The sequence below is a fragment of the Lissotriton helveticus genome, chromosome 10, assembly GCF_964261635.1.
Source record: "Lissotriton helveticus chromosome 10, aLisHel1.1, whole genome shotgun sequence".
In the NCBI taxonomy this organism is placed as follows: Eukaryota; Metazoa; Chordata; class Amphibia; order Caudata; family Salamandridae; genus Lissotriton; species Lissotriton helveticus.
In genome coordinates this window covers 1,191,183,588-1,191,196,983 of record NC_136071.1, presented here as the reverse complement: position 1 = coordinate 1,191,196,983, position 13,396 = coordinate 1,191,183,588, and the positions used below count along the sequence as shown (strand labels likewise).

Here is a 13,396-nt window from a genome sequence, read left to right as displayed (position 1 = left end):
GGCTCTGCCCTTACTCTGCTTACATCTTTCCTTACGGAACGGGCTCCAAGAGTTAAGTTGGGTCAATTCCTTTCTGCTCCTAAACAACGGTTCTGCGGAGTTCCCCAGGGATCCTCATTGAGTCCCACCCTTTTAACCTTTATGTAGCCCCGCTTGCGAGGGTGGTAAGATCTTTCGGCCTAGAGGTGTTATCCTATGCTGATGACACTCAAATCATGATTACCATCACTGAGAGTGTTGAAGCCTCAGCAGCAAATTTTAAAAGCTGCATGCAGGCGGTAGCTGCATGGATGGCAGAGAACTATCCAAGACTCAATGGGGATAAAACTGAGATTTACATTTTTGGAGACAATTAGGAGATTTTGGTCCAGGGCCTGAAGGCCAGACACGCTTGGATCCTGCCCTCGCCCTGGCCTCAGTGCCAAAAATCTAGACATCATCGTTGATACCTCCCTCTCCTTGGGCCCCCAAATAAGTAGAACAGTCTCCACCTGCTTCGGGATGATAAGAACCCTCAGAAAGATATGTCAATTTCTCTCCCTCTCCGCGCGGAAACGGGCAGTGGTGGCCCTTGTGCTGTCCGGATTGGATTGCTGCAACGCCCTTTATGCAGGGATAAATAGGGGTCTCCTACACCGACTCCAACTTGTGCCGCTGCCAGGTTGGTGATAGGCCTTCCTAAATTCACTCTGTATCGGCTACCATCAGGAGCCAGCATTGGCTTCCTTTGGGCTGGAGATTTGTGTTTAAAGCCCTGTGTTTGGTACACAAGGCCTTTTACGATATGGGATCAGAAAGCATTAAAAAATGGTTTCGGAGATATGTCCCTGGTATGCAGTTAAGATCTCCCGCAAGAATTTGGTGACTGCGCCTAAGTTCAGGAAATCCAGATGGGGGGGGCGGGCTTCTCACTGGCTGCAGCCTATTTGTGGAACTCCCTTCCTCTTTCTAATTCGGTTCTGGAAATTCATTCCTCGTTCCGTAAGGCCTTGAAGACCTGGTTCTTCACCAGTTCGAATCTGTAAGCCAGGGGCAGCTCTAGGTTCATGGCGGCCCTGGGCAGGGAGCGTAGGTAGGGGGCCCCGGAAGAGGGGTCTGGGCGGGGCCCCGGAAGAGGGGGGGTCAGGGTGTTTGGAAGTGGAACAGAGCCGGAGGCCGCCAAATCCGTGCCAGGGGCCACCACGCAAATATGTATCCATCCTCAGAGGAGTATTATATTAAGGATATATATTGGCATGGTGGCCCCTGGGGTTTGGTGGCCCTGTGCAGGTGCACAGCTTGCACATGCCTGTGTAAGCCCTCTTTCTATGGACATCTCAGATTTTGATCCCTATTGGTAGTGCCTTGATGCCCCTGGGCTAAGTTTGCGCTTTATAAAGCCTATATTAATTAATTAATTAATTCATTCATTCATTCACACCTATATACTTCTGACTCATGGACAAGTTATCAATGCCACATTTTGACTTTTGCAAGTGACACGCTTTCTTTACTCACAGGGCGTTGCAGGTCCAAAACCTAAGATTTTAATGGACTCTGTGTGTTTACAGACGGTGCATTCGCGACAGGGTTAATATCCTGGGCGCGGGTCATGTTCCATCATGTTCTATGTGTATTTCCCCTTTGGTTATATTCTCTTGAATGTGTCAACTGATAGCACCCCTTTTGTAGACCAATAAAGGGGTTTCAGATGTGTTGTCCCTCTGGCAAGATCCTTCAATTGTTGTTGACTTTTAATTTTATGACGGTGTTCACACATTTGAGTTTCTTGTTATTCCGCTCTAGTAACATCTTATGCTCTTTTAAGGTAATGCCTCCCCTGCAGTTTGATACATAATTTTGCAGTCAGAACATCATACATCTCAAGGTCTGTCGAAACCTAAAGAATTGTTAAAGGGACGTTATAGTTAGCAGTTTAAAAAACAAAACATAACAATGCAATTCAACCGATATAGTTTACTGAGCTAACTATAACTTGCACCCTGTCATGCACTGATAATAACCTTGCATAGTACATCACTCATGACAGGATAAATTACATAATGTATTACATCATTGCTGAAATATCAAAGTGGCATCATTGATTACATCACTGATGACATCATAAAATCATTATGACATCGTCGTTTAGTATGTGTGTACTTGAAGTAATTCAACAAGTATTTACCTTAATGGATTTCTCTCTTAAAGACTTTAAGTAGTACTTCTATCGCATGTGTGTGCGTCCGTGCATGAGTGCACATGAGTGGTGTGTGTATATGTGTGTGTATATGTGTGTGTGCATCTGTGTGCATGCATAGTGTGTGCAAGCATGTGTGTTTGCATGTGTACATGCACGTGGGTGTGTATGTGTACACAATTGTGTGTGGTGTGTGTGCATGTATGCATGTGTGGTGTGTGTGCATGAGTGTGGTGTGTGCGTGTATATGTGTGCATATATGTGTGAGTGTGTGTGTATATGAGTGTGTGCATCTGCATGCATGCGTAGTGTGTGCAAGCATGTGTGTTTGCATGTGTACATGCACATGGGTGTGTATGTGTACACAATTGTGTGTGGTGTGTGTGCATGTATGCATGTGTGGTGTGTGTGCATGAGTGTGGTGTGTGCGTGTATATGTGTGCATATATGTGTGAGTGTGTGTGTATATGAGTGTGTGCATCTGCATGCATGCGTAGTGTGTGCAAGCATGTGTGTTTGCATGTGTACATGCACGTGGGTGTGTATGTGTACACAATTGTGTGCGGTGTGTGTGCATGTATGCATGTGTGGTGTGTGTGCATGTGTGTGGTGTGTGCGTGTATATGTGTGCATATATGTGTGAGTGTGTGTGTGGTGTGTGTGTGTGTGGTGTGTGTGTGCATGTATGTGTGTGTGGTGTGTGTGCATGTGTGTGGTGTGTGCGTGTATATGTGTGCATATATGTGTGAGTGTGTGTGTGGTGTGTGTGTGTGTGCATGTATGTGTGTGTGGTGTGTGCATGCATGTGTGTGTGTATGTGTGTATATATGTGTGAGTGTGTGTGTGGCGTGTGTGTGTGCACGTAGGCATGTGTGGTGTGTGTGCATGCATGTGTGTGTATGTGTGTATATATGTGTGGGTGTGTGTGTGGTATGTGTGCATGTATGCATGTGTGGTGTGTGTGCATGTGTGTGGTGTGTGTGTGTATATGTGTGCATATATGTGTGAGTGTGTGTTTGGTGTGTGTGTGTGTGTGCATATATGTGTGTGTGTGTGTGGTGGGTGTGTGTGCATGTATGCATGTGTGGTGTGTGTGTGCATGCATGTGTGTGTCTATGTGTGTATATATGTGTGGGTGTGAGTGTGGTGTGTGTACATGTATGTATGTGTGGTGTGTGCATATACATGCACGTGTGGTGTGTGTGTGCATGTGTTTTCCTCTCAGTCTGGAGGTGGGATAAGACACACTTCCACAACGTCAGAGTTGAAAGGTGAGGACCCCGTGCGTTCTCAGCAGTCTGGACTTGGAGTGAGACAATATGGCGGCCGTCCTTGGCAGCTCACATTGACCCATGTGTGTCAGAGAGCATCTTTGCTGGCATTCTACCAAGGTGTTCATCAAAGAGGGGTGGGCAGGTTTATTACTGCTGCCTCCCCCTGTGACGTCCAAGTTGAAGGACCTCAACGAAGATTCCATATTATGTACATTTGGACAGGGATCTTAGTCAACACTGGAATCAGTGCGACAGGGCGTCGACGTCCTTGCACAGATGATCTGTGCAATGCATTTTCTTCTTTAACGCAATGCCATTACATAACCATATAAAAAGTATCAAATTTGTTATAAGGATCCTCCATGTGATGTTTTTACTAATTAATTTGCGTTTTTGTATAAAAATATAATTGTTACGTTTAAAGACTACATGGAAATAGTTCACTGTGTATTTTGAATATTTACAGTTCAGGATAGAGGTATCAATCACAGGGAAGGCGCCCCTGGAAATATTCACGAATTATTTTTATGGTGCTAGTATTTCTGCGGTGCTAAAAGGCGGAGAGAACCACCCACCTCTCCTAATTTCTGCGGCCTAGGCTGCATCACAAACAAACATACATAAGATTCCTTAGCACACGACAATTGTATAGTATAACAGTAGCACAGTAACTTATTGTCGAAAGGAAATCGTGACGTAAAATAAATGCGATTCTTCAGTCTTTTAAATCTTTGTTCCAAAGCCCAAATGCCAACACGTGTTTCGTTGCCTCTGTATATTTGTACATACAACTTTTTCATGACATATTAGCGTGTGGTGATACTCGAGGACGCCGGCGTGGGAGTCATAGACGTAATAACTATTGAAGTTGAAGTTGGCCACACCAATTGGGACAAAGAACGACGTTGAATACTCCCTTAGAAACGTTACCCATGCTGGAGGAACGTGTGGGTCGAAAGTATCACCACACGCTAATAAGCACTAAAAGAAGCCTACTAAGCCTTGAAAAAGATGTATGAACAAATATACAGAGGCGACGAAACACGTGTTGGCATTTGGGCTTTGGAACAGTCACAGTATCTTACATTAAAGAAGGATTTAGGCAAAGATTAAAAAGACTGAAGAATCGCATTTATTTTACGTCAAGATTTCATTTCCACAATAACTTAATGTACTACTGTTGTACTATACAATTGTCATGTGCTTAGGAATCTCATGTACACTGTGTATTTTGTATATTGATTTACTGAAGTAATATATTTTTTTTAAGTGTTGCTCTCGTCCCTGCCTTCTCAAGCCTGATAGACCAATTTCTCTTCTTCTCTCGTTCTGTAGGTGGAGAACAGACCAAAATATTACGGAAGGGAGTGAGTATATTATCACTAGGGCTCCCGTTTTTTTGGTATTTATTTCTATGCCATTTCCGTCTGTATTTATCCATATTTATTTTTTGCTGATTTTATCTGTATTTATCGATATTTATTTTGGATTTTGTGGAAAAATTTATTCTGAAATTAGTATATTTCCACATTTAGTTAACCAATAAATGTGCACTCGTTCATGAACGTCTGCCAGATGTCAGTGCTGTGAACACCTGCAGAAGATAAATCAGTGCACTTATATGAAAATATACAGATTTCAGTATCAACCTTGTGCATATCTACTGCTGTTAAAGCCTCTTTACTAAAATACCTTTCTTTTTTAACCCCCGTATCTATCAATCCATGCATCTACTGGCCTGGCAGTCATGGCAGACAGTATTTAGAATTACTCAAAAAGCAACCTAATTTCCGTTTTTATCCACATTTAAAAATAAATACAGACAAGAAAATGAATGTTTTCTGTCTGTATTTATCTGTAAAAATAAGTTAAACGGAAAACAGGGAGCCTTAATTATCACCTTTGGATGGCTCCTTTATGCTGATTCACTGGCTCCTTCCCTGCTGTGTTGTACATGATTAAATATGTTAATAATATTATTAGCACAAGTGTCAGTCAACACCTATTGGTTGACTGTCTAAGCCAATGAGTTCCATAGGAGCTTCTCTCAATGCTGTGAACCAATCACAGTCACCGGTGTCTTTTCACCAATGTTATTACTTAACCCAAGGAACATCACTCGTCTTTGACTGCAGATGCCGTCACAGGAAGTGACATCACATTCTCATTCACTCAAACATCATGTCAAGAAGTGAGATCACACAACCGTAAATGCGGTCAGACTCTCACAGAGGTGGATATGGGCGGTCGTAGGAGTGCAGAGGACGCAGGGGGGCGCTGCTGAAAGACGCGGCGAGATGACCCTGCTGACAGCGGCCCATCACAGCCTATCACAGCCCGCATATATGAGAAGCCTTGACAAAGTGTATAGGGTGAAACACGTGCTGGCTGCTATCCTGTTCTGAAGGCTGTGATCCTATGCTTGCAAATCAAGAGCGTACCAATTCCTGCTCAGCCACAAATTAACTACCAGACAAATAATTTCCATTCTGGATTCATCTATCATACCTTTATCAGTGCTTACAGGTGATCCCTGTGGGCTCCAACACTGGTATGATTATTTCAGAATGAACTCCAGGGCATTTTCAAAAGAGTGCCTTGTCATTTCAGTTGGGTGTTCTCCCCTTCCTGGGGGTGGTGGTGAGGGGGCTTAGGAGTTTAGGAGTGGCAATGTGTGGGAGGTCAGAGGTGAGCTGGACAAACTTGGCAAGGAAGGAGTCTTTCATGTTTTAAGAACATTGGAGATTCAAGTCACCAAGGCTGAAGTTGGTAACATAAGACGTGAAAATGAAACCAAAGAAACCAGAAACATAGTGTGGGTTGTAGCCATATCTTTTATTTTATTTTAACATGTTTTAATACCCTTTTTTAAATTTAAAAATTGCTGTCACCTCCGGAGTCTCCCTATAGTAAAGTATTGGGAAATGTAAAAAAACGTTATTAAACTTAATAAAAAAAGTAAAAATATGTTTATGATAAATGGTATTGTCAATTATCAATATATGATTTAAATGTAGAATAAAAGGAAAAATGATACAGCTGTAATAGCTTAATTTAAATTAAAAATGTAACTAAGTTGAAGATATTGAAATACATTATTTTTCAGAAGGTTAAAATGAAAAAAAAAAAAACTAAAGCAAAAAGGTGTACTTTATTATGTATTAATAATTATTAAAAGATGTGTATAGAATTAATTCAAAGTAACTTCATTATATTTTAATTGCAAATAATGGTCGCTTAATTCATAAATTGAAAATGGTTATTAAAGTAAATTAAAACATATGTTTTGTTTTTAGATATTTATTTTGATTAAATTAAAATTATATTTAGTTCCAAATATTTTAATCAATTTAATCTAATGTAACATTATATGCTATTGAGGTTTTGTTCTATGTCCCTACCTCCATTCTTTTCTATAGGAGGGTGTTTCAGTAGCAGTGGGCGGCCATGTGTGGTGCCGGCCTTACTACGGCTGAAAGGAGGCTTTCCGACCCGAGATCATAATCGGCTCCTTATTCTTTCATGATCTAACTGCTGTTCTTCATTATATCAGGGGCGGCTTCTCCGCTAAGGCGTTGCCCACTGCTCTTTGAGAAGGAAAAATAAAACAAAAATAACACAATTATTATTGTTTTCTTTTTCTCATGTTCGGGCTGGGTTACGGCGGAGCGGAGTTGGAGGCACAGGGGGTGGAGTGGTTTGCACACTTCAAGTGTGCACGACTGTTTCGCAGGCAGCTTGGCCCGGCCAAACAGTCATGCGCACTTTGTATGTTCCCCACCAGGCTGCATTACACAGCCATGTGGGGAACATGCAAAGACCCCAGTCCCCATCTGAACGCTGATCCTCACCGCTCAGACCAATAACTGCGCTGCATTGCAGCATTATGGTTGGCTTAAAGGAGCCAATCACATCGCTGCATTGCAGCGATGTGATTGGCTGAGGGAAGCCTGGGTGCTTCCTGGTTCCAAGACTCCCAGAGAAGCAGAAGAAAATGCAGACAGCGAAGAGTTAAGAGTTTTTCCCTATTTTATTTTGTCCCGAGCTGCCCCCACCCTACCCCCGCCTCTCCACCCTCATTGCCTGCCAGCCGCTACTGCATTATATGATGGTCTTTCTAAATATCTAAGAGACTCACTGAAGTCTACTCAAAGGGATTTTATGTCTTCTTTTCTCTCTGCTTCCGGAATCTCATTTTCCCCCTAACTCACAGGTCTTATTAGGTGCCATTCTCTACATAATGCACAGTTTGTGTCTTGTGTATCGTTCTCAGGTGTCTCCGTTGAGGCTCTGCTGTTATTGCGCTCTGGGGCCAGATGAACAAAGGTTTGCCTTTATAAAGTCTGCAGTCACTTATGTTTGAGGGGAGGGCTCAGCCTTGTTCTGGTTTCTAACCTTCCTCCTTCCTTCCTTCAGGTTCCACGGGATTATTTCCCGAGACGAGGTGGACGAGCTCCTGGCTGGCGTGGAGGGCGCCTACCTGATCCGGGAGAGCCAGCGACAGCCCGGCACCTACACGCTGGCGCTCAGGTGTGTCTCTGCGCAGCCCTTGTCCTATGCAGTGATGTACTAGTGGAGTGTGGTTAGTACAGCATTGTGAGTGAGTGAGTATGTTTGTGTGTGTGCGGGTGTGTATGTATGTATGTTTGTGTGTGTGTGCGCATCTGTATGTCCCTACATGTCTGTGCACATATATGTACGTTTGTGTGTGTGTTTATGTATCTACATGTGTGTGTGTGTGTGTGGTATGTGTATGTACGTTTGTGTGTGTGTGTGTGTATGTGCACACATGTGTAGGTATCTTCATGTGTGTATGTGTGTGTGTGTGTGCGTGCCTGTATGTAAGTTTGTGTGTGTATGTGCGCATGGGTGTATGTATCTACATGTGCATGTGTGTGCATGCATGAATGTTCATGTGTGTGTGTGTGTGTGTGGTATGTGTGTGCACACATGTATGTATCTACGTGTTTGTGTGTGTGTGCATGAGCATGTATGTATGTACCTTTGTGTGTGTGGTATGTGTGTGGTGTGTGTGTGTGCGAGCGTGTATGTACCTTTGTGTGTGTGTGGTATGTGTTCATTTGTGCCTGTGTGTGTGGTTTGTGTGTGATGCTGGCCTGCCTCTTATTTCTTCAGTGTGATGGATTTGGTATGTGTTTCTGTGTAGAGATGTGGCACAAGTCTCCAGGCAGGAGCTGTGTGTGGCTCACGACTCTCTCGCTCTCTCTCTCTCTCTCTCTCTCTCTCTCCCTCTTTCTTTCTTTTTTTCTCTCTCTCCCCCCTCTCTGCCTCTCCCCTTCTGTCTCTCTCTCTCTCTCTCTACCTGTCTGTCTCTCTCTTTGTCTCTCCCCTCCTCTCTCCCCCGCACATTGACAGCATCACCTATAAGATGCACCTCGCAGGGTTTGGTTCCAGTGGCGGCAGGCATGACTCGCGGGTGGGGATGCGGGGGTCACGCAGGGATGGATTTAATTTAATAATAATAAAAAATAAGCTTACCTTCCCGCTGGTGAGGTCCTGTGTCGTCTCCGCTCCTCTCCTTCCTCCGGCAGGAGCAGGAACCAGGCAGCCAGGCTCCCACCCCTAAGCCAATCAGTGCTGCAAGCAGCGTTGTGATTGGTAGGCCTGGGCGGTAAATTCCGTTTCACTTGCGGAATTTGGGAAATTTGGGTAATTTCGCATTCCGCGGGGAACGCGGAATTGCAAAGAATTTTACGATCCGCGGCTTCGCGGAATTTTTTGCCTGTTTGCGCTTTCAAAATGCGTGTTTGTGAGATATTTCCCCCCGAGCACACAAACAGCGTTCGCGAACAGGAAAAAAGCATTGCGACCGGGCGGAACAAGCAATTCCACGTGTTTGCGGAACTCTGCATGCTCGCCGAGACTTTTTACCGTTCCACAGAGCTTTGCATAGCGCGACTACGCAAATTCCGCCCAACCCTAGTGATTGGTTGAGACGCCACCCAGCCAGGGACTAATGGCCTGGCCATGTTCTCCATGTAGGTTGCATTGCAGCCTACATGGAGAAGGGCAGAGTATGCATGACTGGTTTGGTCGGCCCCAGAGGGCTGGCCAAACCAGTCATGCGCACTCAGGAATGGGCACACACTTATCCCCTGCCCTGCTCATAGAGCAGCCCCGCCCACCTGCAACCAAACCATTCTGTTCTGCTTTCTTGAAGTGCAAGAAGCAGAAACATAAAATTGTAGTTATTACTATTTTATGTTTCTGCTTCTCGCATTGCGTGAAAGCAGTGGGGCAAAACTCCTCCGCCCATGTGGAGGAGCCGCCCCTGTAAATTGGTTCCCTCATATGTTTAGGTACCACTTTGACCTTAAGCAGCAGATGGTTTCGGCTGCCCGTCACTGGATCGAAATTCAAACTGACTCTGTCAGCCAGATATTGAAGGTCTAAACAGAAGGCGCTTGGGAGCTCAGTGCGCTGCCGCAGTGTCTGGGTTTGGGGGTTCAAGGACCAAAAACACTTCTGGTCACAAGGGTTGCTCAGTTACCCCGAGTCTCCAAGTTCTCACATAATACTGACTTTACACGGAGTGATTCACATCCCACCGGATCATGTCTTCAGCTATGACTCGGGTCACACCGTTCATTGAAGATGAGCCATGCCTCGGGTCACACCGTTCATTGAAGATGAGCCATGACTCAGGTCACACCGTTCATTGAAGATGAGCCATGACTCAGGTCACACCGTTCATTGAAGATGAGCCATGACTCAGGTCACACCGTTCATTGAAGTTGAGCCATGACTCAGGTCACACCGTTCATTGAAGATGAGCCATGACTCAGGTCACACCGTTCATTGAAGAAGAGCCATGACTCAGGTCAGGTCACACCGTTCATTGAAGATGAGCCATGACTCAGGTCACATCGTTCATTGAAGATGAGCCATGACACAGGTCACACCGTTCATTGAAGAAGAGCCATGACTCAGGTCAGGTCACACCGTTCATTGAAGATGAGCCATGACTCAGGTCACACCGTTCATTGAAGATGAGCCATGACTCAGGTCACACCGTTCATTGAAGAAGAGCCATGACTCAGGTCAGGTCACACCGTTCATTGAAGATGAGCCATGACTCAGGTCACATCGTTCATTGAAGATGAGCCATGACACAGGTCACACCGTTCATTGAAGATGAGCCATGACTCAGGTCACACCGTTCATTGAAGATGAGCCATGACTCAGGTCACACCGTTCATTGAAGAAGAGCCATGACTCAGGTCAGGTCACACCGTTCATTGAAGATGAGCCATGACTCGGGTCACATCGTTCATTGAAGATGAGCCATGACACAGGTCACACCGTTCATGGTTTCAGAGTTGATTTTTGTCACCAAGGGTGAGCGTGCCTTACTGCTATTCTGCAACACGTGGTACTAAAATTCCTCTTGTGTTGCTTCTGTGCTAGGGCCTTGAAGTCCCAAACCTCTTGAAAACGCCTACCTGTCTGGTACCCATAAGTGCCAGAGAGGCCCTGGGATTTAGGTCTAGCACCTCTTGTCCCTCTAACATAGGTCCTGTGTGAAGGAGGAGGAACAGAGCCCAACCTCTGGAACAACGTAATGCCAACATACAGGGCGCTCTTTAGAGGAGAGATGCTGGCCATGCAGTCATGACGTAATGCATCTATGCATTACCCGTGAGACACATTTTCTTACGTGGGCGAAATACGCATATTTCACATTGCACTTTTTATGACTACCTGATCAAGGTTTTTGGCTGTGAGTGACTTGTTCAAGCAGGAACTATATCGCAGAAACAAAACCTAGACGAAGAAACATGTTCTACTTGAACGGGGCTCCTGCCAGCACCTGCATGGCATCTGATTGCTAGAGATGCTGTCATTTTTAGGTCGAGCCTAGGCAGCTTGCATGTGCTGTCTGCAGGACCTGTTGTTATCTCCTCTATCGGCTTTTGGCATGCCCCTGAATTGCCATTTGTTAGTTGTTGTACCATTTAGAAATACGTGTTTTTATTGGTGCATTGGGTCGGATTCGCCCGCCTTTGCATGCTTGGGTCACGCCTAGGCGATTTCACTCATTATTTGTTTGCGTTGGCCATCCCAAAACGTTTGCGGTTCCTCCTGGTCATCCTGATCTGCCTTTTTTTGTAGGCTATCAACATCAATGTAGGCTTTCAGGCCATTTCACGGAGCAAAGCTCTGTTCGACACCTGCAAAGTGGCAGTTTCTGTCCAGTAGCTGTTTAGCTATGCCAATAGCTCTAACTCAAAAAAATGCGAGACCTATTGCATTTCTAATGCTTGTTACATGAGATACTGGCCAAGTAAAGTTCGCACAATATTAGTAATTTCACCTAATTTTTTTGAAAACTTTCCGCGCATCACAAAAAAGAGTCCGCAGTTTCGCGCACCTCTGTGTGGGTGCATCAGGGAGTAGCAAAGACGCAGTGCTTAATTTGTAAACAAAAAAATATATATATGTGCCAGGGCTCTCGTCAGGAGGCCACTGCACCCTGCACCACAGATCACCCCTGCCAGTGTTGCCAAGGATAACAACAACACAACTGCTAACCTCACACTGCTGCAAGGGTGACAATTCAAACTATCTCAGGATCCCCTAAGCTAAAAGAATTGCATGGGCGGTAAAAATCATTTTGAATGTATATTGAAGTAATAATCAACTGTTTCTGGGGTCATTTCTAAATTGGCCAGACAGCGCCACCTTGTGGCAGACTGTCACAAGCGCCAGTGTTGACAATTAAGGGCGGGTGCTGAGCACCGGAAACCACCAGCTCAAATTAAGCACTGCCATGAAGAAACCAGGCTGTCAAGGGAGAGGGCTGAGTCATTCTGTTTATTCAGAGATGCTCGAAGTCTTTAATAAATTTACCTCCATTCCTTGTTTGAGAAGAAAGACAAAACATTGTGCATTTTAAATAGATAATCATATGTGCCTTGTTGTGATGGTATACGCCAACTAGTCTTACATTAATGGATTGCCGCTGTTGGGGCATCCTGACAGAAGTTATAAATGATTCTATGATATTTGTTGAAGTATGAAATGCAGACACCATAGCAGTTGTGCTTTCTGGTCATGGCTCTCAGGTGGGTTCATATTTCTCAGTTGCTTGTCTTTCTTGACCCCAGGTTTGGACATCAAACCTTGAACTACCGCCTGTTCTACGATGGGAAGCACTTTGTGGGCGAGAAGCGCTTCGAGTCGATTCATGACCTGGTGACGGATGGACTGATCATGCTGTATATAGAAACCAAGGCCTCCGAGTACATTGCCAAAATGACCACCAACCCCATCTACGAGCACATCGGCTACGCCACCCAACTCCGGGAGAAGGTCTGCCGCCGACTCAGCCGGCACCGTAATGGGTCCAAGAAAATCCCCCTCCAGGGTGAAAACAACACCGCTGTGGAGAAGGTGAGCGTCCACGCTGGGTGGCAAAATAAGTCATAAACTACTTAGGCTTGTTACTGTCATTTTTACATTTCCATGTAGCACACTTGTCCTAGCTCCAACCCACTGAGCTCATGGTCCTCTGGGGATTGGTTGGCATTGGGCAATCCTACCTTGAGCTCATGGTCCTATTTGGGGGGTGTAAAGATTGGTTGTGAGTGGGGAAGACCAATCTGGGGGTTTATGGTGAAAGTTGGTTGAAAAACTGCTTGAGAATGGGTCAACATACACATTCGGCTTATGGTTAGGGGTCGACGTAACTTGCATATATCTGTGTAGCGTAATCACATGGAATTTTTCAAAACAATTCCTTGAGATTACGAGTAATTATGTGAGAAGGGTAATTATTTGTTAGAGCTACACCCTGGTGCCAGAAATGGATGCCAGTATGTATTTTATGTAAAGAAATTGCACTAAATGCAACAGAACATGAATAGCGAGCGCAAGCAGCTGGTTGTGCTCGCTAAATGTGCTCTTGGGGAAGGATGGTTCC

At 44.9% G+C, this 13,396-nt stretch overlaps 1 protein-coding gene across 2 annotated transcripts in view; it reads left to right on the top strand.

Moving 5' to 3' along the window:
* CHN2 (chimerin 2) overlaps nt 1–13,396 on the top strand; it is a 601,556-nt gene that overhangs the window by 311,023 nt on the left and 277,137 nt on the right. Inside the window, exons 4-6 of one of the 2 annotated variants that reach the window (XM_078664041.1) lie at nt 4,789–4,820; nt 7,870–7,983; nt 12,582–12,867. In XM_078664041.1, coding sequence (XP_078520167.1) covers nt 4,789–4,820; nt 7,870–7,983; nt 12,582–12,867 — 432 coding nt within the window. The remainder of the gene's footprint in view (nt 1–4,788; nt 4,821–7,869; nt 7,984–12,581; nt 12,868–13,396) is intronic. The other variant, XM_078664042.1, reaches the window with a different exon arrangement.